Source organism: Staurois parvus, unplaced genomic scaffold (assembly GCF_062004578.1).
Source record: "Staurois parvus isolate SC_StPar_1 unplaced genomic scaffold, SC_StPar_1.0 ptg000406l, whole genome shotgun sequence".
NCBI classification, from domain to species: domain Eukaryota; kingdom Metazoa; phylum Chordata; class Amphibia; order Anura; family Ranidae; genus Staurois; species Staurois parvus.
Genome location: NW_028318202.1, coordinates 1,565,951 through 1,591,583, shown reverse-complemented (window position 1 = coordinate 1,591,583; position 25,633 = coordinate 1,565,951). Strand labels below are relative to the sequence as shown.

The 25,633-nt window shown below is 42.8% G+C and overlaps 1 protein-coding gene across 2 annotated transcripts in view; it reads right to left on the bottom strand.

The window, feature by feature from the left end:
- Positions 1-25,633, bottom strand: part of NUSAP1 (nucleolar and spindle associated protein 1) — a 354,820-nt gene that overhangs the window by 54,288 nt on the left and 274,899 nt on the right. For both annotated transcript variants that reach the window (XM_089686683.1, XM_089686682.1), the window contains one exon: positions 5,616-5,729. In XM_089686683.1, coding sequence (XP_089542809.1) covers positions 5,616-5,729 — 114 coding nt within the window. The remainder of the gene's footprint in view (positions 1-5,615; positions 5,730-25,633) is intronic.

The window sequence follows — 25,633 nt, the reverse complement described above, 5'->3', positions numbered from 1 at the left end:
GCAGCCAACAACGCAGACTACAATCCCTAACCGACTTAGTAACTAAGCTTCATACCCTAGAAGGTATGCACAAAACTAACCCTGATCCAGCCACGGAAGTGGAACTCACGAAAGTTCGAGAATGGATTAGGGAACACTCCCTACGAGGCTAAACACATCCTTTTGAGGACATTATGAATATGGGGACAAATGTGGTCACATGCTGTCTAGGGCATTGAAGGCCCGGGGGGGGGATTGGGGGGTGAGATAGACCACCATAAAGGTCAGGTAAGTAGGAGGGGACCTCACAGGACCTAGTAGTAAAGCAAATGCATACTCCTGAAGACACTAGGAAGAATAGCTGAAGACTTGTAGCAGAGAGGGGATTTTATGCCTAAAGGACTGCCCATAGGAGGTGCCAAGATGTTATCTGCCTAGTGTCCTACTCCTGTAGGTGGGGCTATAAAACCCTGTTTGATTATGGATAATGAAGAGGCTGAATCTGTCTGTGTACATGTTTGCAAAAAAAAAAAAACTTTAGAGCCGAACTGGTTAATGGGGGGGTCAGCAACCAGTAGATTGCAGCCAGGTGACTGATAGATCACGGTCTGGGCTTGCTGACCCGCCATCCCAAAGCAACAAATAGAGTGCAATGTAGAGGGACTTGTAAAGTTGGAGCTGTAGTAGGGAGCAAGAGCTGCACAAGCTGATACTACCTGTCCCATGCAGAGTGATAACAACAGCACCTCTTATCCCGGCTAGCAGTCTCCAGAGTGGAGTCAGCAGCAAGAAAGTAAAGAACTTCAGGTCAGTGTGAAGCAATACACTGAGCAAAATAGTATAGTGCTGCTTTCACACTGATGCACTGACATTTACCCACACCTCGGGTACAGTCCAGTGTGCTTGCAACTTTCCTGAGGGTTTGCTGTGCCAGACTTCTATTGGTGCACTTTCTGAAACTGCACCAAAACTCTTGGATGTGGGAGTGCAACACACCTGCAGGATATAACAGAAGTCAATGCCAAAGCAGCTAAGCCAAGACGTTTGTAGATACACTGTGCTGCACCCATGGTAAAAGGTAAACCTCAGCACATTAGTGTGAAAGCAGTCTTAAAGGAGGCTCAGAACAGTAAAGGGTCATTTACATTTGCAGTTAGTCATGCAGAGCAGTAATGAAGGTGACAAGAGCTTGCAGAGCGGCAATGAAGGTGACAAGAATGTGCAGAGCAAGCATGGTGGTAAAAAGAAACTGCAGAGCAAGAATGAGGACGCAAGTGCTGGAATAGGTGGAAAAACGTTTGTTAGTTTGGTTGAATGAGAAAGAGCTGACAGGTGATATGATCTTTGAAAAAGCCAGGAAATTGCAGTCATTTACTGCAAAAAAAAAAAAAAACCCTCTACAAGTGCAGCAAGTGAAAAATTTAAAGCCAGTGGTGGTGTGAAAAAATCAGCACGAGAAGTGGCGTCCACAGTGTGACAAGACATGGTGAGGCTTCCAGTTCTGACAAGGCCACTGCAGAGGCCGACAAGAAAGCATTTGTGGAATTCATGAAAGCAGAAGGATATGTAGCTGTGTAACTGTGATGAAACAGGGTTCTTCTGGGAAAAGATGCTGAACTGAACCTATATCACACGGTGGAGGAAAAGGCACTGCCGGGGCACAAGCCCATGAAGGACAGATTGACCATTTTGCTGTGTGTGAATGCAAGCGCCAATCTGAAGATTAAGCCACTACTGATGTACCATTCCCAGATCCCTCGTGCATTCAGGGAAAAGAATATGAACAAGGGCAGACTGCTTGTCATGTGGAGAACCAATACGAAGCTTGGGTCACAAGGCAATTGTTCATGGAATGTCTGCACGTGGTGTTCACACCCACCGTAAAAAAAATATCTGACAACCAACTACCTGAAAGGTGCCTTCTTCTGAAAGACAATGCCCCGACACACCCTCCAGCCTTGGGGGATGATATGGACGCCAAGTACGACTTCATAAAGGTCACGTTCATCCCCCCCAAACACGACACTTCTGCTGCAGCCCATGGACCAGCAAGTGATCTGCAACTTCAAGATGTTGTACACAAAGGCGCTCTTCACTAGGTGTTTTAATGTCGCTGAAGAGATGTCCTCGAGTCTGAAAGAATTCTGGAAGAAACATTTCAATGTTCTGCACTGCATCAACCTCATTGACAAAGCCTGGGAAGATGTCACGTACCAGACCTTTAACTCAGCCTGGAGGAAACTGTGGCTAGAATGTGTCACTGAATGTAACTTTGAAGGGTCTGATACAGAGGTAGTGGAGCGGATTGTGTCCATGGGCAAGAGCATGGGTCTGGAGCTCGATGGCACAGACAGAGGAGCTTGTTGAGTAACATAAGGAGGAGCTGACCACGGAAGAACTTTCTGAACTCCAGTGAGCAGCACAAGGAGCTTCTTGAGGAGCATTCCTCTGAGGAAGAGGAAGACAGGGAGGAGGTTAGCAGTGATGCCATAAAATCTATTATGGAAAAATGGAATGAGTGCCATGATTTTTTTGAGAAGCACAACCCTATTATAACTGTAACAAACAATGTTGAGTCTGATGAACGATAACGTGGTCTCATTTCCAGAGGGTTATGCAGCACAGGAAAAGACAAGCGACATTGGACAGATTTTTCACCAAAACTGAGCCTGCAGCTAAGAGACAAAGAAGAGAGGAAACACCCTGAAGGAGATCTCCCCAATGTCCTTATGGAGCGGGACTCTCCCTCTGAACAATAACCGCCTCTCACCCGCCTTCCTGTCCTCTACGCCAGAAATCATCTCAAGCAAGGTTAGTGTTCTCTCTTCATACTGTACTTTGTTTCATATTTTTGTAGTTCAAAAAAAAATTCAGAATGGATTAACCTTATTTACATTGAACCTTATGGGAAAATTTGGTTTCGTTACCGACCAAATTCGGTTCACGACCACGTTTGCAGGAGTCAGAACGGATTAACCTGATTTACATTGAACCCTATGGGAAGGTTTGCCTCGGTTCATGACCAATTCGGTTTGCGACCAGAGTCGTGGAACAAATTAAGTTTTTGAACTGAGGTATCACTTTAGAACCCTATGGACTAAGGCTGGGAAGCCATTAAAGTTTATGTGCGTGTAAAGGCAGGTGTCCCCATACTTTTGGTAAGATTGTGTATGTTTTACATCTTTGGGGCTTCGGGAAATCTATTCAGTCTTGGATCTCTGCTTTATACACTTCACCCTCCACCACAGTCAGATATGCGTATCTTTCTGGATGCTTTCAGATTTCTTGAGGTACCCACCAGGGATGTCCCATTTCTCCAATTCTTTTCATCCTGGCATTAGAACCATTGGCATGTGCCATTGAGGATAATCCCAATACAACTAAAATCTTGAAAGCTGTGCTACACTATCAGGTGAATCTGTTTGTGAATGATGCCTTTCCAGTTCTTACCAACCCACTCGATACCCACTCAAACCTTCAAAACACTTGTACGATTCAGTTATATGTGGCCTGCAGGTAAATCCAACTAAATCTACTGCTCTCAACGTTTCCTTTCCTACAGAGAGAGTTTCATCAATTCAAACAAAATTCCCATACCAATGGACAATGTTGATGTTGGATTATTTGGGCGTTAAATTGACCCCCAATTATAATTCCCTATTTACGACTACTACCTTTTATTACACTCACTTATGTCTCTTATGCAAACATCGAAAATTCCTGGACTGTTCTGGATAAGGCAGATAAATGCTATAAAAATAACTATCCTCCCGAAAGTCCTTTACTACTTTCACACTTTACCACTTAAAGTGCCTTCTTTCTAGCTCTGCCTTCATTCCTTTACTTTGGCCTATAAATGCCTCAGGGTTACTGGTCTTACCCTTTTCACCCATACACTACAAGCAAGTTTAGGAATCCTCAATATAACCAAATATTATCAAGAAGTTAACATTTTCCAATTTTCCTTACTGCATGCCACTTCGGACGTTCCACTCTGTTTTCCAAGAAGTCCTGTATTGCAGCTCTACCCTTATTGCAGCAAGATCACGGAGCACCAAATTAAGACTATTGCCGATATCTACAACAGCCACACTGGACATTGTCCCTTCGTAACCATGCTACCTTTCCACTTACAAAAACTATATTTGAACATGTTTACACACCCCAAGGACTCCCACACATCTCTATTCTGTATGTTACTTTAAACAGACTGTGAATTCATGTGAAAAATTGGCAGCATGACTTAGCACTCTTTACAGACTTGGAGGGTTGGAGAGAAATCTGGTTGAAAGTAAAGTAGTGCTCTTTTATGTATTCTGAAATCTTCTTATAAAAGTTTTTTTCCGGTGGCATTGGATCCCACCCTATATAGCCCACGCAAACCTGAACTATGATGACAAATGTTTTAGGGGTTATGGCCAATGTGGGGATGTACTTAATATTTGGTGGACATACCCTAAACTAACCACTAATCTGCATTTTGGTGGAGAACTCTCTGACTCATTAAAACTTTGTTAAATCTAAAAATCCCTAAAGGATGCTAAATTTGCTGTCCACCATGGTTCCATCCCAGGCATTTTTTTCACCAACAGAAACTGGCCATCTACCTTTTTTTGGCCACCAAACCAGCAATAACCAATGCCTGGAAGAAGCCCTTTATCTCCATTGAAGAGGTCAAAGATCGGATGAATCTGATATTAGTTAATAAAAAAATTGTCTAGCATTCTTAAAGGGGAACTACACTGCCTACAAGCACAACAGAGCAAAAATGCCATTTAATTAATTTTTAATATTCAAAGCAAACTTATTCATCTATCAGTCTCCATGCTCTAATTTGTTGAGAAATCACTTTGAAAAGCACCCCCAGCATTTCTGGCCATGGCCATCTTGAGTAAGGGCAGATAATTTATATAGCAGTTACTTCCTGGAATCCATCTGCCGGTAGCTCAGGCATGCAGTCAAGACTATGTGTTTGGCTGAAAAAGCCCTTTCTTCCATGAAGACTCATTGGATGTACGACATTTGCCTAAGCATGGAAACCAGGAAAAAAACATAAGGAATGTTGAAAAGTTGAAAACAAGTAAATTTCTTCCTATCCATTTACTAATGCTAGCAACATAAAGATTAAAAATAGTCAATGTTGATTGAGCGAGTGAAGTTCTGCTTCACAAGATTCAGTCTATATTCTTAAAATACGGGAACCATGGCTTAATTATGCCCTACCTTCCTCAAATCTCCTCTTGCCTGATCTATTTTTTAGCTAATCAGATCAGTGCACATCCAAGTCTACAGGAAAATTTCCCTCTACATACCCTCCTCCCTCATTTTGGAGTTTATGAGCCCCTTGAGGTACCCAGATTCATCTATGTATCCCTAATCTGTGTAGGGTTTCAATTGCTTGTGTCTTGGAAGACTATTTTTCCTCTGCAATTGTCTAAAAGTTCGCTAAGGGTGTTTTAGCCCTTGCATGGGTTTACCTGTTAACCTTCATTGGCACTGAAAACAATAAAAAGAATTGAACAGGAAACTGATAGCTTTACTGGTTTCTTTAAGTTGAGGAAGCAAACTGTCAAATGAAATGAACCTACAGATTAGGTTTTCTGTTAATGAATCCAGCATATTTAACTCATGCTCACCTTTGTGGGGCTCATAACCAAGTGGCCGTGCCAAACTTGCGTGAAGATCAAACTTTAGCTTTTTATTGGTGCATGGAGTTGTGGGTTGCTCAGTAAATTTGAAGGGAGTAGTAGCTACAAGAGACAAAACAATATTATTAATAACTATGTCAGGGGGAAAAAAAACATGCAATAAATGCGCATTTTCCTAGGTTTTAGCCCTGCAAGTCCAGAAAAATAGGATTTTTGTCTAACCTGTAAAATCCTTTACTAGTTGTACATTGCAGGGCACAGGATAGTATTCCAGAATGCACACATTATGCTGCCCCCGTCAGGGGAATTGGACTCTGACAAAGCAAAGCAGTTAGGACAGCCCTGCCTAATCCCTCCAATCTCAGTCTTCTAAGCAAGCAATAGGAGGGGTGGATAATAAGAAACAGAGGAGTGGGACCTGTGTCCTGGTGACCATGTTGTGGACCCTAACGTCCAGATGCTGCAAGGCCATCGGTCACCGCTCACTTGACCAAGTGGGGGCATCCCTGCATTGTCCCTAAGCTTGGAGGATTTGATGTTCAGAACTCACAGCATAGCTGGGCCCAGGGGCGGACTGACCATTTGGAAACTCATGCACTGCCCGAGGGCCCAGGGTCAGTAGGGGCCCCATGAGATGCCCCTGGTACCTTTTCATAGGCTTTTTTGGAGTTTGGGCAAGCACACAGGGGCCCCATGATCCCCTATTACCCGGGGCCCCATGAGTTGTCAATCCGCCCCTGGGTGGGCCCCAAGTTTTGTCTTTGATTTTGAAGCCTGTAGGAAACAAAAGGAAACTTTTTAGAAACAGAGGTAGAGGATTTCTCGATTGAGCAAATGGGTGCTTTTCCGCTCAATAATTCCTAGATCAATTTGTTCAGGATGGTACAAAAAAGGCATTCACCCTTGAACAGCATATTTAAAGCATCTTTTGCACAGATTTCCAAAGGTCAACATTTTAGCCAAAGGTAAAAAAGAAATGTAAAAAAAGGAAAGAAAATTTGTGAAAACTCTGCATTTTAAATATATTATTATACAGGATTTATATTGCGCCAACAGTTTGCTCAGCGCTTTACAATATAACGGAAGAAAATACAGCAACAATACAAGAGGGATTTGAGGACCCTGCTCCTTGGAGCTTACAATCTAGGAGGGATTCTACATTTATTTGATATTTATCTTAAATCTGTATTCTAAATTTATTTATTAGTATACAAAAACAGTGTACCGCTCCTAAAATATGTAACCATCCTTATCAAGATCTCACATACCTTTACATACAATTCAAATACATAAAAAGTGCAATCAACTCCAAAACTGCAGTGTGCAATAAAAAAAAAAAAAAAAAAAAAAAAAAAAGTAGTGCATGGTCCCTTTAAGAAACCTTGATGTACAGTAGCTATCCAATATATTGTACAAAAAAAAAAAAAGTGCTACTGCAAATTCAGCAACTGTGTCAGAACACACAGTTAAACAGATGCATGGGTCCATATATAGTCAATAAAAATTTTTTTTTGTGTTTCCCACTTCTCTTGTGTGCTTTCATGCAAAATTTTGCGGTCAGTGAATTTTGCATGAGAGCACATAGGAGATTTGTTTTAACTATATATGGACACATGCATCTGTTTAATTGTGTTTTGGCACAGTTGCTGAATTTGAAGTAGCACTTCTGTTTGTTTGTTTTTTTTATTTCAATGGTTTTTATTAATTTTAAATATTTTTTCTTAAGTATAATATATTGGATCGTACATGAAGTGTTCTTAAAGGGACCGTGCACTACATTTACTGTATTTTATGGTTTATAGCACATTGCGTTTTGGAGTTGATTCCACTTTTTATGTGCCAGAATTGTATGTAAAAGTATATGAACTTAATAAAGGTGGTTAGATATTTTAGGAGCTTTACACCATTTTTATATAATTATGTGTTTGTGGTGATTTCCCGGAGGTGTTCCTTAGAGAAACACTTATTTTATTGATTTTGGTACAGCAGCTGGTGAGGTAGTGTGGGGGCATTTTTATTTTTTCATTTATAATTTATTTATACTGAATTGTGGGGATGTTAATCAATATAGGTATAAGTTTGCTTTGGTATCGGATATATGATGACAATACTTTGACTATCTTTTATAGTATAACAATTTGAGCTACATAAAACGCAGTAATCCTGGTCCACATGAATATGGCCACCAGTTTGAGAGATTTTGATTAACAATAGTATAGGCACTTGTCTGGCATACTTTGTTAGAATTGTACAAATATTCTGGTGGAGGAGAGGTTTAGTCTATGGAAACATGAATGCAGCTCTCAGTCTCAGTTGGAAGATGTGTATGCGTAAAAAGAAAACCCACCCCCGCACAACATAAAAAAAAAAAAAAGAAAAGCAGTACCCTAGCACTAGAGGTCCCCAGAAGACGATTGAACGAAATGCATGGGGCATGAGTTTGCTACTGATTGCTTTCTTTGTTTTTATCTGATGTACCTGTGTAATGTTTAATTTAATACCCTAGGAGTTCATTCTGCTTGCTCTTGGGATGAGCTTCTTTGTACAGTGTCTTGCTGGTCTTTTATTCTCCCTTTGTTGTCTAGAAGCGAGAAGAAGTGGTTCCCTCTGGCTGAGACTATGACGACAAGGAGAGTGTGCGGCAGTTGATGAATCAGGCTGTTTGTATTGCATATTCTGCAGCATATATTTTTTGTGAGTTTTAAATTCACTAGAGGGAGTGGTAAGGTCACACACTGGAAGATTGATCCCCGATTGGATGCGGTGGTGGATACATCACCCCTTTTCACTTTGATGAATGTTTCTGCACAAATATTATGGTTTCACTAACTGGATATCTGGTTATTACTGATCACTGTTTTTATACTTTATGTGTATGACAGCTGTCATTTAAGCTTATATTATTGTTATATTATTGTTATACTATGTTATTGTTATTACTTATTATTGTTGATATTTGTCTTTGGCACTGCAAAATGCCTTTTTTACATTTCTGTTAAGGTTTGCAAGCTGCCTCTTGTATTATCTCCCCAAAAGGCTAACTATCTTTATATATTGTAGCCAAAGAGTCCTTCGCATTTGTACAGAGAAGAGACTCATCGTGGAGATTTGGCATATCATTCTCACCAGACCATCTACAAAGTAGCACAAGGCCCACAGGCATGAGTTTCAGCTGTTTCCAGAAAGAGGGGTCTGAAAGGATAGAACACAGATCCCCAGCCCAGAAAACTAAGATTATGCATATAAGGTACTGCTAAAGCCTGCCAGGGAGAAAGAAGTTTGGGTCTTTTGTCCACCAAATCCTTGAATGTCAGAATTTCCCCTACTGGGTCTTGGTATGACAGCCAGTAGCTGAATCTACATCAGTCAACCGTTAGAACTCTTCCTCATTAGGATATTGCTGTGCAAAATGCTTAGAAGTGGCAGAGATTTTATTTGGATTAGGCCAATCACCATATACTGCAACATAGTCTGTAATAGTGAATGAATCATAAATGACTTTAGGCTGAGGGCTATTTAGAGAATTCAGACTGGTAACCTAAGGGCACAACCAACTCAGGTTGTTCCAGTCCTATACATGCATGGACTGAATCAGTGAGAGTTGCAATGGCATCCTTAAGCTATGGTGTATATCAAAGATCTACCAGAGAGGAGTTCTGAGGTCCCTGTAATCTGGGTCAACCATCATGGCTGATATGTTAGCCATACAATTACACATAGTAGCAATAATTCCTCTGTGGAGAACACAGAGGAGGAAGCCACCCCCAGAAAGTATTAAGGAAGAGTGCATCAACGCAAGCAAGAGACCATTGTCCAGGTTTTTGAAGTTGGTTCCCTTGGGGGGTATACTGCAAACCACAAAGAACTGTAGTTAAGATCGTAAGCTAGCAAGACATGCAACTTTGCTACCCTTTTACTTATGAACCACCATATTTGGTTGCAAATTAAATCCCAGAATGGGGTACTCACAAAATATGTAGCAGGAATGGTTAAGTGCTGATCTGACCTTGCACAGGAAGCAGCAGGAATCCTAAGGGCTCAAAAAGGATTGCACAGAAGTACAAAAGTGCGGCATGGGATGTTGGCGGGAAGCATGGAGTCAACTGCATGCACTGAAGAAAATGGCACATGCATGGACCGTATAACCAGACATAGGGAATCCGTGCAGATCCAGCCTCTATATCAGTGAATAAATGGGCATCAAATTTAAAAATGGCACCGCACTCCACCCACTGCCAGATATGTTGCCTCCTGGCTGCCTGTTTTAATTCTGTAAATGCCGCCCCATAATGCAACAATTGTGAAAAAATTGCACAGCTGCAGTGCGGCCTATTCCCTTGAATGGATTGTGTTCAGCATGTGTACACTCAATCTACTACCTTATAGGGCTTAGCAAAAAATGTCTCAACAATGTGCTTTTACTAGTGGTGCACCGAAATTAAAATTCTGCTGCTGAAACCGAAAATTCAAAATGCACTTGGCTGAAAAACGAAAACGCACAGTTTTTAAAAATAAATATATATTTTTTGTAAAAAAATACACTTTGATTACAAAAAACAATATATACCCCATTTCTTTGTAAAATATGAAAGAGTATCTTACGGCGAGTAAATAGATACCCAACATGTCACGTTTTAAAATCGTGAAATGGCGTGAAACTGTGGTACTTAATCTCCATGGGTGATGCTTTAAAAATTTCTACAGGTTAGCAGTGTAAAGTTACAGAGGAGGTCTAGTGGGAGAATTATTGCTCTTGCTCTGACGTTCATGGCAATACCTCCTGTGTGTGGTTTGAACACAATTTACATATGTGGGCATGGCCTACGTATGCGTTCACCACTACGTGTGAGCACGAGAGGGACAGGGCACTTTAAACTTTTTTTTTTAATTAAAATTGTAATCACTTTTATTCTTATCACAAGAAATGCATACATCCCTTGTGACAGAAATAATTAGTGCCAGGTCCTCCTTATGGAGAGATGTTGGGGTCAATAAGACCCCCACATCTCTCCTCTGCAATATAAAGTATTGGATCAAAAAAATAAAAATAAAAAGCCCCATGAAAGATAAAGCCTTTGAGAGATCGTACAAAAGGAAGAAAAAAAAAAAAAAAAAAAAGAGAAAGTGACACACTATTAGTTATGTCATTTAAAACCTTAACTCTTATAACTCATATCATTAAGAGTTATATCAATAATAATATTCCCCAACAAAATGATAACCAATCATCTTTGTTACCTAAAGCCACAACAGTAAAATCAGTCTGTATATACGTAAACCATGCTTGTTATACTCACTGTGGAACCTAAGGGGTTAAAATACTCTGCATTGTTTAAAAATGTACTTTGATCCAGACTTCTCTGATCCTCCCCTTCTTCCAGTGTCTCCCTCTTATCTCCTGATAAGACATGTGTGTAGATACTCTAAACATGCTCAGTTTAGTGTGTATTGCTGGAGGTGTTTTTTTTTTCTTGGTAAAGTGCATGTGATCAGCACAGGGACAATCGGCACTGTCCAGACAAAGGTCAGGGGTTTTGCATTCTCCTAGAGCAGAAAGAAAACTCCTCCTTCATGCTTCAACATGTGCTCTGCTGGACACTGATAGAAGTCACAAGACTGCTCTAACTGCTGATGAGAAAAGGTATTTAGCAGTTTAAATGTACTAAAATAATTGCATTTCCATGTAGTGTGTACTGTGAGAGACTGGATAGAGTGAATGCAAGGTCTTGGGTTTAGAAACACTTTAATAAATGTAACTGCATTGTGCTGCTTCAAAAGAGATACAACCAGAAATCTACAGAATGTACTTCTCTATATAATACCCTATAGTTGACAACTCAGTTTAAGCACCTAACATATACAGTTGCAAGAAAAACTATGTGAACCCCTTGGGATTACGTGTTTTGCATGAATTGGGCATAAAATGTGCTCTGAACGTCATCTAAGTCACAACAATAGAAGAACACAGTCTGCTGAACATAATATTACCCAAATATTAGATGTTGCCATGGTTTAATTGCACATAACATGTAAACATTCACAGTGCAGGGAGGAAAAAGTATGTGAGGCCCTAGCTTAATGACTTCTCCCAGAGATAATTGGAGCCAGGAGTGAGTCAACCTTGACTCCAATCAGTGTGATGATATTGGATGTGTTGCTGACAGCTGTCCTGCCCTTAAAAAACACACACCTGTTTTGGGTTTACTGGTTTCAAGAAACACGGTCTGATGTGAACCATGCCTCGCAGAAAAGAGCTCTCAGAAAACCTACGATCAAGAATTGTTGACTTGCATGAAGCTGGAAAGGGTTACAAAAGTATCTCCAAAAGCCTTGATGTTCATGTGTCCACGGTAAGACAGACTGTCCACAAATGGAGAAAGTTTAGCACTGTTGCTACTCTCCCTAGGCGTGGTCGTCCTGTAAAAATGACTGCAAGAGCACAGCGCAGAATGCTGCATGAGGTAAAGAAGAATCCCAGAGTGTCAGCTAAAGACCTACAGAAATCTCTGGCACATGCTAACATTTGTGTTGACACATCTACAATACGGAAAACATTAAACAAGAATGGAGTACATGGGAGGACACCACGGAGGAAGCCATTGCTGTCCAAAAAGAATATTGCAGCACGTTTGAAGTTTGCAAAAGAGCACCTGGATGTTCCACAGCACTACTGGCAAAATATACTGTGGACAGATGATACCAAGATTGAGTTGTTTGGGAAGAACACACAACACTATGTGCAGAGAAAAAAAGGCACAGCACACCAACATCAAAACCTCACCCCCACTGTAAAACATGGCGGAGGGAGCATCATGGTTTGCTTTGCTGCCTCAGGGCCTGGACGGATTGTTGTCATTGATGGGAAAATGAATTCCAGAGTTTATCAAGACATTTTGCAGAAAAATGTACGACCATCTGTCCGCCATCTGAAGCTTTGCAGAGGATGGGTGATGCAACGGGACAATGACCCAAAGCATACAAGTAATTCAACAAAACAATGGCTGCAACAGCACAGAATACGCCTTCTGGAGTGGCCCAGTCAAGAGTCCTGACCTCAACCCGATTGAAATGCTGTGACATGACCTTAAGAGAGCGATTTACACCAGACATCCCAAGAATATTGCTACACTGAAACAGTTTTGTGAAGAGGAGTGGTCCAAAATTACTCCAGATCGTTGTGCAGGTCTGATCTGCAACTACAGGAAACATTTGGTTGAGGTTATTGCTGCCAAAAGGAGGGTCAACCAGTTATTAAGTCCAAAGGTTCACATACTTTTTCCTCCCTACACTGTGAATGTTTACATGTTATGTGCAATTAAACCATGGCAACATCTAATGTTTGTGTAGTATTATGTTCAGCAGACTGTGTTCTTCTATTGTTGTGACTTAGATGACGTTCAGAGCACATTTTATGCCCAATTCATGCAAAACTCCACGTAATCCCAAGGGGTTCACATACTTTTTCTTGCAACTGTATCTGAATAGCAAAATAACTATCACATGCATACTATACAAGATGAGATCATATACCCATTTCCACTTAAACCTCCTCACTACCCCTCTGTGTTTATGGAGAACTGTGGTGGCTGCTTACGTCTTCAGTGCGGTTTATATCTATTATATTTTTATTGATTTTTCCAGTAAACAAAATATAAATACACAATTATCCCATTCTCTTTAACAATCATCCTCCCTCCCCCTGGGTATCCCTTTTTCCTTCTGTACTTATACCCTCATAGACCTGCTTGCTCTTGTTTCTTTTTAACCATCTAGCTCTTTCCTCTTCTTCTCTCTATCCCCTCTCCTCATTTTTTATGCTCCTATCAGTTTGGTATATTTCCTTGCACTCTTAAACTTAAAGTGGAACTGCACTACATCTAAGTACCACAAACCAAAAATACTATATATGAATGTGCAGTGCTAATAAAAATGTGTGTTATACTCAATGATGACCAGTGTGATCATAAAAGAGAAAAGAAACATCATAAAAAAGAAAATAGAGAATAGTGAACACGCAAATGAAGAAACAAAATAGACGGTATAACAAATAAATGAAAATAAATAAGTCCTCTAAATATCATAATTAGAGATGAGCGAATTATTCAAAAATTCGATTCGGCTGATTCGCCGAATTCGCGGAATAAATTCGATTCGAGGCAAATATATTCGCTGCGAATTTAACTTATAAAAAGGGTGTTTCTAGGCTTCAGAGAGCCTTTATATTAGTGCAGAACACTGTACCTTTAATTTAAATGCCCTTGGAGTCTGCTGGGGAAGAGAACTAATACTTAGAATCACCGCACACTTCACTCATTTGGGCAGTCACGGGGCCAAAACCAGAGTGTGGAGCCACAGTGTGGCGGTGGAGGCAGCAGCAATGGGAGGCCATACAGCACCCTATGACAAAATGGAACCCACCAGCAGTGTGAGGAGACCTGAAAGTGGCACATGGCAGAGTGTGGCGATGGAGACAGCAGCAATGGGAGGCCGTACAGGGACCCATGACACACTCTGGACCTGGCAGCAGCATGAGGAGGCGGTACAGGGGCCCATGAGAGATTACGGGCCTGGCAGCAGCATGAGGAGTCGGTACGGGGGCCCATGGCAGATTACGGGCCTGGCAGCAGCATGAGGAGGCGGTACAGGGGCCCATGGCAGAGTGGCGGAGCGTAAGCAGCTAAAATTGAAGGCCATACAGAGGCCTATGTTAAAAAGTCCCCCCAGCAGCAGCGTGGGGAGACGACTAATAGTCCCGTAATCTGCCAGCACCCTATGACAAAATGGAACCCTGGGCTGGGGCAGGCAGAACCGCCGTATCTTTATCACGGTTTTCCCAGGCCACCAAATGGCGACGCTGCATATGCTGCCGCAACGCTGTAGTCCCAACATGGGCCCCCTGGCCACGCTTGACTTTCTGGCCACATAGTCGACATACGGCTACGTTTACTTCCTCGGGCGCCTTGACAAAAAATTGCCACACCGCCGAGTAGGAAACTTTGCCCCCGCTACTCCTCACTGGCTGACTGCTACTTCCTCCGTGCACACCGGCACCACTACTGGCCGTGGTGGTAGGCTGCAGTGGAGCTGATGCTCTACTCCGTGGCCGTTTGCCTCCACTGACACTGCTGCGACCCTGCTGCCCCCTGGGCAACCCACCGACTGTTTTGCTCGCTGCCAAGCTGGCACCCTCTTCTCCTGATGATGCGGAAGCAATAGCCTGATGACGACGAGGCTGCCAAGTGCGATCAGCCTCATCATCATCAATTAGGGTCTCCGCCTCACTACTAGCCCCCTCGGCTGCGTGTGGGTCAGGAGACAGACCTGTCTCTAGACCGGCTACCGAGCCACTCTCCTCGCCAGTACTTCTTCGCCTGGCTGCTGAAGAGGCGGATGTCTCCCCCCGTTCCTGACCGCCCTCTGTTAGCTCTTCCTCACTGTACAGTGGGGCTGAGCCCACAGCATGCGATACTTCGCTTGGTGAGGGAACACCAAAGGACAGGGGCAGGTAGAGGACACGTGATTTCAGTGGGCTTGCTCCCGGGCCATGCCAAATAATGGTTGTGTCTGACGTACCCACCGACCGTTGGCTGTAGGTGTCAGAGGTGACCTGGGAAGAGGAAGACGACTGAGTCAACCAATCGATGACGGCAGGGTTGTCGGTGGAGACACGACCGCTGGATGACACCGGGAGCACTGGCCTCTGGCTGCGACTAGTGCTGCCTCGACCCCTTCCTCTGCTGCCACGTCTGCTCGCTCCTGAAACATTGCCTCCTCTGCCACTCCTCTGCGTGTTGTCTGACATACTCTTTAATTCAATAAGCACCCCAAACATAAAACAGGATTTAACTCTTTGAACGTACAATAGTGGTTGTGAAGCAGAAAGTAACGATTCTGTGTCCCTGAGTAACGATTCTGTGTCCCTTCTGAGTAACGATTCTGTGTCCCTTCTGAGTAACGATTCTGTGTCCCTCAGTAACGATTCTGTGTCCCTCAGTAACGATTCTGTGTCCCTCAGTAACGATTCTGTGTCCCTCAGTAACGATTCTGTGTCCCTGAGTAACGATTCTGTGTCCCTCAGTAACGATTCTGTGTCCCGCAGTAACGATTCTGTGTCCCTGAGTAACGATTCTGTGTCCCTGAGTAACGATTCTGTGTCCCTCAGTAACGATTCTGTGTCTGTCCCTGAGTAACGATTCTGTGTCTGTCCCTGAGTAACGATTCTGTGTCCCTGAGTAACGATTCTGTGTCCCTGAGTAACGATTCTGTGTCCCTGAGTAACGATTCTGTGTCCCTGAGTAACGATTCTGTGTCCCTGAGTAACGATTCTGTGTCCCTCAGTAACGATTCTGTGTCCCTCAGTAACGATTCTGTGTCCCTGAGTAACGATTCTGTGTCCCTGAGTAACGATTCTGTGTCCCTGAGTAACGATTCTGTGTCCCTGAGTAACGATTCTGTGTCCCTGAGTAACGATTCTGTGTCTGTCCCTGAGTAACGATTCTGTGTCTGTCCCTGAGTAACGATTCTGTGTCTGTCCCTGAGTAACGATTCTGTGTCCCTGAGTAACAATTCTGTGTCCCTGAGTAACGATTCTGTGTCCCTGAGTAACGATTCTGTGGCCCTGAGTAACGATTCTGTGGCCCTAAAGTCTCTGTGGCCCTACCTCTGTCCCTAATACAGACAGGTCTGTCTCTCTTGAATGACCGGAGGCTAATGGAGAATGCTAAGATGGCCGCGATTTATAGCTCCACCACTACACAGTGCTGGCTGGCTGGTGATTGGCTAATGCGATCACATGTCATGAATGAATGCATTATGGGTCAGCGCGCCTTGTCTGCGCGCCTTCCCAGAGATCCCCGCTCCGTCGCCACACATGTCGCCGCCATTTTTGGGAAAATTCGATTCGTGCATCCGAAGTTTGCTAATTTTCGGATTCGGCGCGAATCGAATTTTTCCTAATCTTCAAAACGAATTCCACTTCGTCATGTTCGATTCGCTCATCTCTAATCATAATAGTCACAAAATAAGTGATGTGATCAAATCAACAAAACGTAGTGACTTCTGTGACTTCTTCACTGCACCTCCACCATAATGCACTCACCAGAAATAAGCCGCCGGACCATCATGTGGACACCGCGTGACGTCAGCACATAGGCTCCTCACTGACACGTTTCACGCGCATGTTCTCAAAGGGATCCACATACGCGTCAGGGAGGAGCCTACATGCTGACATCATGCCGCCGTGTCCACGTGATGGTCTGGCGGCCATCTTTGCAAGTGCTTTTTATCCGTTGATAATGTTATGCTCCACGTGGTTGCTATCTTTTTAATAAAACATACTACACTATACGATACTGTCTCGGGGCTCGGTCTATGAGCTTGCCCTCTAGGAGTCGTCCCTTTCCTTGGTTCACCGTGGGCTGGAGATGGATACTTGACTACTTTACTTTTGATTGTTCATTTGGTGCATCACTGGCTTCTGGAGAGATCGCACCTTCAACCAGGTCACAGGCAGGAGGAACAAGCAGGAACACCCCTTAGTGTCATTCCGCTCTGGGCTTGCTTGCTTCTGGTTAGTGCATTATGGTGGAGGTGCAGTGCAGAAGTCACTACATTTTGTTGATTTGATCACATCACTATTTTTTGGACTATTATGATATTTAGAGGACGTATTTATTTTCATTTGTTATACCATCTATTTTGTTTCTTCATTGGAGTATTCACTAATCTCTATTTTCTTTTTTATGATGTTTCCTTTCTCTTTTATGATCACACTGGTCATAATTGATTAGAACACACATTTTTATTAGCGCTGCACATTGATATTATAGTGTTTTGGTGGAGACAGAGGGTTTGCCACATTGTGCTAGCTGCTTTATTTTTTCCTTTTTTTGTCTTGCGCTCACGATTTATTCTTTGATTATACAAAAATGCTATATAAATTAATTTTTAATATTATAAAACAAACGTCTCCAGCCATCCATGTCTCCATATTTTATTTTGCTGAGAAATCAACCACTTTGCTGCATTTATTAAATGAGATATCACTGTGTTTAATTGTAAGCTTTTTATTGTGGAATAAACATGACCATTGGTCATTAGGGATATTAGCTCCAGTAATCCCCTGTATCTATTGTTAATTTATGCACAAGGTAATTACCTTACCTTTGGTTATGTTGGGTTAATCTGTTTTTGGGTACATATGTAGAGAGTCAGGGGAAGTTTCAGAGCAGGTTATTTGCAAATAGATTGGAAAAGGTCTTAAATATTCATGTTGTACTTTTTTATGGTGAAGAGAACATATTTGCCATAAACAAGGCAAGGAGTATCTATTTAACTTTTTAATAAAATCTATGCATACAGCTATTCTAGGTCTAGACACAGAAGATCAAACATGTTACTAAAAGTGGCCAGATTGCTTGCCATTGTATGGAATGGGAAAAATGTGTATATTAAGGAAGTTTCTTTTTGATTAAGGATCACAGGAAGGTTCTCTGAAGGTTTCTAATGATTGCATGAATATTCTAAGTATCCTGTCATCTGCCTTGTCTGTACCTCTGTCTTATGAACTATCGCTGAACTGATTAAATGCATCTCTCTGGAAAAGAACTGTTAGTTGCTGCGGGAAAAGTACATTTATAAATATACACTGGCCATACATCCTCCATCATTGATTTAAGACAACAGATTTGTTTTCTGAATTGTTTTTGTGTGGACCATCATAATTTAGAAGACAACATTGGTGATTTTTCCAAATGATTCTTATGTGCTATAATGGGTTTTGTGTACCATCTTGCCAAACATTTATAATTCCTTTCCATCATGTTCATATCTGTTGTTGTACCATATGCCAGTTTCAGTATTTTCGCTTTCTGTATTTCATTCAGGGATGCCCAAAGTTTACAACCATTTTTACACAAATTTTTGGTATAGCCGTTGTATTATCTTGTAAATCTGGGAAATACAATGCTTTAGTGCCCCCTATGAACTGAACAATTGCTCAAGTCGTAGTAAATTTTCCACTGATATTACTGGTTGTGGCAATGTCGCTGCAAAGTGTCTTAACTGCAAATACCGCCATTCATCTATCAAAAGGAATCCCCTTTTGTGCTTCAACTCCTGAATTGTGCATATTTCTCTTCCTTTCATAATATCTTTTATTTCTGCATTTTTGCCTTTTATCCAAACTCCAGATACTATTTATTTTCCTGGTGGAAAGTAGTTTGTTTCAGTGAGTGATATTAATGGTGAATTGTATTCCCAAATAGCCTGTCTATAAATCAAATCAGAAATATATTACATGTTAAGGGACTTGTGCCATGAGAAACCATAAAATAGTGACGTTGAATCCAAATAATTTTACCCAAAGGTGCCATACTTAATGTGTTTGCAATCTTTACCCAACTTTTTTCTTGTGAATTGTGTACCTATTCTAATATCTGTAACAGCACCACTGCATAACACCTTTTGAAATCCAATGCTGCTAATCCGCCATATAGTTTTTCTTTACTCAGTACTGTGTACTGTATTATTGCCTTTTATTCTGCCAGATATACCCAAGTATAATTGCCTTTAGTGTCCTGAAATAGGTTTGCGGCAAATGAATCAGAAGCATTTGAAAATTATAAAGATTTATGGTAATATCCCTATGTTAATATTTTACACTATACCCAAGAAATATATTTTTTTAATTCATTTTTTATTTAATTTAGTAATGGGATAGAATTTGCCTGGTATACATCTTTCAAACACTTAATTTCATTTCTTAAATATTTAAATTCTGTTTTCCGTCATGTAAATGATAATTCCCCCTGTAAAACCTGCTCATCTTTCTTGGAAACACAAATGTTCAGGATCTCCAGCTTTAAGGGGTTAATTAAGTTCGATTGCTTCATAATATTTTAATGATTTCAATAAAAATGTGTTAATGTTAATCTGAGGCTGAAAATATAGGACAGAATGTCATCTGTGTATGCTGCTACCTTAGGTTCCTCTACTCCAATCCTAACTCCTCCTATATCTACACTGTTTTTAATAGTTGCTGACAGTACAAAAAGCAGGGGTGAAAAAGGACACCACTGCCTTGTTACGTTAAGCAATTCAAAAGGTTGAGATACAGCATCATTAATGTTCACTGCAGCTGTAGGGTGGCTGTATAGCATTTTTATCCATTGAATCATTATTGGGACATTACCTATTGCCTCTAGTGTAGCCATCATTGATTCCCAGTCTACCTTGTCAAATGCTTTTTTGGCATCAATTGACAGGAATAGAACTGGGAGACTCCTCTCCATTCACTTTATGCAATAGAAACAGTGATCTCAACCCATTATCTCTTCCTTCCCTTCCAGGAATGAACCCAACAATGTGTGTGTATCCATCCCAGCATCAATCCTTTCATTCTAGTAGCTATAACCTAAGCATATAACTTTATCTATATTTTGTAGAGATATTGATCTGTAACTGGAGCATTGGGTTAGATCTTTGCCCTCTTATAGGTAGAATTGTAATATACGCTAGCAAGGATTCCCTCCTCAGTTCCACCCCTTAACCCAAAGCGTTCATATATGCACATAATTTTGACACCAGTTCTTTAAATTTCTTATATCTGACCGAGTAGCTGTCTGGCCCTGGACTCTTTCCTATTGATGTATATTTCAACAGTGCATTAATTTCTTCTTTTGTATAGGTCTCTCTAGGGCAGGGGTCCTCAAACTTTTTAAACAGGGGGCCAGTTCACTGCCCCTCAGACCGTTGGAGGGCCGGACTATAGTTTTTTAAAAAAAAAAAACTATTGTCATTTCCTGTACTGTGTCCGCATTTGTTCAGAGACGTTGGACATACAACAGCGGTGGGAATACTGGGCCGGCCGCTCTATAAGACGCACAGACATTTCCCCCCAAGTGTGTCTTATGGAGCGAAATAGTGCCCCATCACTGGTGTCAGTGGGAGGAATAGTGCCCCATCACTGGTGTCAGTGGGAGGAATAGTGCCCCATCACTGGTGTCAGTGGGAGGAATAGTGCCCCATCACTGGTGTCAGTGGGAGGAATAGTGCCCCATCACTGGTGTCAGTGGGAGGAATAGTGCCCCATCACTGGTGTCAGTGGGAGGAATAGTGCCCCATCACTGGTGTCAGTGGGAGGAATAGTGCCCCATCACTGGTGTCAGTGGGAGGAATAGTGCCCCATCACTGGTGTCAGTGGGAGGAATAGTGCCCCATCACTGGTGTCAGTGGGAGGAATAGTGCCCCATCACTGGTGTCAGTGGGAGGAATAGTGCCCCATCACTGGTGTCAGTGGGAGGAATAGTGCCCCATCACTGGTGTCAGTGGGAGGAATAGTGCCCCATCACTGGTGTCAGTGGGAGGAATAGTGCCCCATCACTGGTGTCAGTGGGAGGAATAGTGCCCCATCACTGGTGTCAGTGGGAGGAATAGTGCCCCATCACTGGTGTCAGTGGGAGGAATAGTGCCCCATCACTGGTGTCAGTGGGAAGAATCGTGCCCCATCATTGGTGTCAGTGGGAAGAATCGTGCCCCATCATTGGGAGGAATAGTGTCCCATCATTGGTGTCAGTGGGAGGAATAGTACGTCATTGGTGCCAGTGGGGGGGGGGGTGGAATAGTGCCCCATCTTTGGTGTCATTGGGGGGAGGAATAGTGCCCCATCATAGTGTCCATGGGAAGAATCGTGCCCCATCATTGGTGTCAGTGGGAGGAATAGTGTCCCATCATTGGTGTCAGTGGGAGGAATCGTGCCCCATCATTGGGAGGAATAGTGTCCCATCATTGGTGTCAGTGGGAGGAATAGTGTCCCATCATTGGTGTCAGTGGGAGGAATAGTACGTCATTGGTGCCAGTGGGGGGGGGGGGTGGAATAGTGCCCCATCGTTGGTATCAGTGGGAGGAATAGTGCCCCATCATTGGTATTAGTGGGAGGAATAGTGCCCCATCATTGGTATTAGTGGGAGGAATAGTGCCCCATCATTGGTGTCATTGGGAGGAATAGTGTCCCATCATTGGTTTCAGTGGGAGGAATAGTGTCCCATCATTGGTGTCAGTGGGAGGAATAGTGTCCCATCATTGGTGTCAGTGGGAGGAATAGTGTCCCATCATTGGTGTCATTGGGAGGAATAGTGCCCCATCATTGGTGTCAGTGGGAGGAATAGTGTCCCATCATTGGTGTCAGTGGGAGGAATAGTGTCCCATCATTGGTATTAGTGGGAGAAATAGTGCCCCATCATTGGTGTCATTGGGAGGAATAGTGCCCCACCATTGGTGTCAGTGGGAGGAATAGTGTCCCATCATTGGTGTCAGTGGGAGGAATAGTACGTCATTGGTGCCAGTGCCCCCCACTGGCACCAATGAGGGGGGGTTGGAATAGTGCCCCATCGTTGGTGTCAGCGGGGGGAGGAATAGTGCCCCATCGTTGGTGTCAGCGGGGGGAGGAATAGTGCCCCATCGTTGGTGTCAGCGGGGGGAGGAATAGTGCCCCATCGTTGGTGTCAGCGGGGGGAGGAATAGTGCCCCATCGTTGGTGTCAGCGGGGGGAGGAATAGTGCCCCATCGTTGGTGTCAGCGGGGGGAGGAATAGTGCCCCATCGTTGGTGTCAGCGGGGGGAGGAATAGTGCCCCATCAGCAATGACACTTAACTAGCCGACCCCTGTTCCAGCATGGTGCTTTTTTCAGCCAGCATACCTGGTTGCTGCAGTACTATCTGCATGGCACACTTACCGGGCGGTCAGCTGTCCTCCTTCCTTCACTTCGACCTCTCCCTCCCTTGATTTATGAGGGGCCGCTCGGCTCCGCCTCCTCGCCGGTGATTGGCCGCCTGTGTGCCTTTCCTGAGCTACAGTACTGGCGCCCAATCACCGGTGAGGAGGCGGAGCAGAGCGGCAGCTCGGACATCAAGTGAGGGTGCGGCCGGAGTGAAGGAGCTGTGCATCCTGGACTGGATCGTCGTGGGACTGGAGCCAGGTAAGAGACAGCAGCCCCCTGCCCGCCCCTGTACTTAGTGTCCCCTGCCGGCGGGCCAGATGTGGCTCGCGGGCTGTAGTTTGAGGACCCTGCTCTAGGGGGTGACAATTTTTCTACCTCTAACTTGAGTGACCTGGCCTCTTGAGTAGACTTGCATCCTTACTTTCTTTTCTACCTGTTTCTTGCTGTCTAGTTAGTTTTACAGAGTACAGTATGCTTTATTAATTTGTAAATACTTTTGCAATCTCTGGGGTTGAATATACCAGCTCTCCGGTTTTATTTTTCCAATAAAATTTGCTGATTTCTTTTTCTTTAGTATCCTTGCCAGGTGTTTCCCTGGTTTATTTCCCCACAGGAATCTTTCCTTTGGCCACTCTATTAACACCCATTTGTCTCCTGTTCCATTAGGGCATTAAACTGGACCCTATTTAACACTAATAGATGTTGTATGTCTGGTTCGATTTCCTTTTTATGAAGCTGTTCTAGTTCATATAGTTCAATAACGTTCTTATTTTATCCAGTCGTTTTTTCCTTTTTTGATCCCCAATAGAAATCAAGATGCTCCTAATATAGGCCTTATGAGCCTCCCATATTGTGGTCTGACAACTCTTGAGTTTTATTTAGTAAAAAATAATGCTTTTTTTATTTCCTTTCTTACTCTTTTCTCGGTCACTTGATCTTGTACAGGTGAAACTCAAAAAATTAGAATACCGTGCAAAACGTTTATTTAGATCAGTGATGCAATTTAAAGGTGAAACTAATATATGAGATAGACTCATTCCATGCAAAGCAAGATAGTTCAAGACGTGATTTGTCATAATTGTGATAATTATGGCTTACAGCTCATGAAAACCCCAAATCCACAATCTCAGAAAATTAGAATATTGTAAAAAGGTGCAATATTCTAGGCTCAAAGTGTCCCATTCTAATCAGATAATTAAGCCATAACACCTGCAAAGGGTTCCTGAGCCTTTAAATTGTCTCTCATTCTGGTTCAGTAGGAATCACAATCATGGGAAAGACTGCTGACCTGACAGAAAACCATCACTGACACCCTCCATAAGGAGGGAAAGCCTCAAAAGGTAATTGCAAAAGAAGTTGGATGTTCCCAAAGTGCTGTATCAAAGCACATTAATAGAAAAGTTATGTGGAAGAAAAAGGTGCACAAGCAGCAGGAATGACCGTAGAGGATTATCAGGGAAAAGGCCATTCAAAAGTCTTCGGGACTTTCACAAGGAGTGGACTATGGCTGGAGTGAGTGCATCAAGAGCCACCACACACAGACAGATCCTGGACATGGGCTTCAAATGTAGTATTCCTCGTCAAGCCGCTCCTGAACAACAAACAACGTCAGAAGCGTCTTACCTGGGCTAAAGAAAAACAGACCTGGTCTGTTGCTCAGTGGTCCAAAGTCCTCTTTTCTGATGAGAGCAACTTTTGCATCTCATTTGGAAACCAAGGACCCAGAGTATGGAGGAAGAATGGAGAGGCGCACACACTGCAAGATGCTTGAAGTCCAGTGTGAAGTTTCCACAGTCTGTGTTGATTTGGGGAGCCATGCCCTCTGCTGGTGTTGGTCCACTGTGCTTCATTAAGTCCAGGGTCAACACAGCCGTCTAACCAGGAGATTTTGGAGCACTTCATGCTTTCTTCCGCAGACGAGCTTTATGGGGATGCGGTCTTCATTTTCCAGCAGGACTTGGAACCTGCCCACACTGCCAAAATCACCAAAACCTGGTTCAATGACCGTGCGATTATTGTGCTTGATTGGCCAGCAAACTCGCCTGACCTGAACCCCATAGAGAATCTATGGGGCACTGCCAAGAGAAAGATGAGAGACATGAGACCGAACAATGCAGAAGAGCTGAAGGCCGCTATTGAAGCATCCTGGTCACCTTAGCAGTGCCACAGGCTGATAGCTTCCATGCCACGCCGCATTGAGGCAGTAATTTCTGCAAAAGGGGCCCACACCAAGTACTGAGTACATATGCATGCTTATACTCTTCAGAGGTCCGATATTATTCTATGTAAAATCCTTGTTTTATTGATTGCATGTAATATTCTAATTTTCTGAGATTGTGGATTTGGGGTTTTCATGAACTGCAAGCCATAATCATCACAATTATGACAAATCATGGCTTGAAATATTTTGCTTTGCATGTAATGAGTATCTCATATATTAGTTTCACCTTTTAAGTTGCATTACTGAAATAAATGAACTTTTGTACGATATTCTAATTTTCATCCTTTTACTCTAGGATATGGAATTCTCCACGCACCTATCAGCTAGCATTGATATAGCATCTTTTTAACCACTTGCCTACCGGGCACTTTACCCCCTTCAAGCCCAGGGCAATTTTCAGCTTTCAGTGCTTTCACACTTTGAATGACAATTGCGTGGTCATGCAACATTGCAACCATAAGAAGTTTTTATTATTTTCATACAAATAGAGCTTTCTTTTGGTGGTATTTAATCACCACTGGGTGTTTTATTTTTTGCACTATAAACAAAAAAAGAGCAAAAAAAAAAATTTTTCTTTGCAAAATTTTATAATAGAAACAAACAGGTAATTTTTCTCCTTCACTGATGTGCATTGATGAGGCTGCACTGATGAGGCGGCAGTGGTGGGCATTCATGAGGAGGCACTTATAGGCAACACTCACGGGTGCAACTGTTGAGCGGCACTGCTCACCAGTGCCCTGATGATCAGTGCAGATGTCCTCTGTGACATTTGCCGGTTATCGGCAGTACTTTCCTCAAGCTGTCACAGCGTAAGGAAAGTGATGCCAATACGGAAAGTGATGCCAATACCAGCAACTGTATTTAGCAATCACAGACCATGCCGGGTGCACACCGTTGGGGCACATGGAAGGGCGCATTCTGGGAGGACGCTATCCCAGAATAGGACAACCGCGATGTAGATGTCATTCGGCTATAGCATGGTTGTAAAGTGGTTAATCAACCTCAACTGGCAACATTTAATTGTCTGTGCATGCGCCAAAGTATCTGAGAATCCATACAGCACTTGAA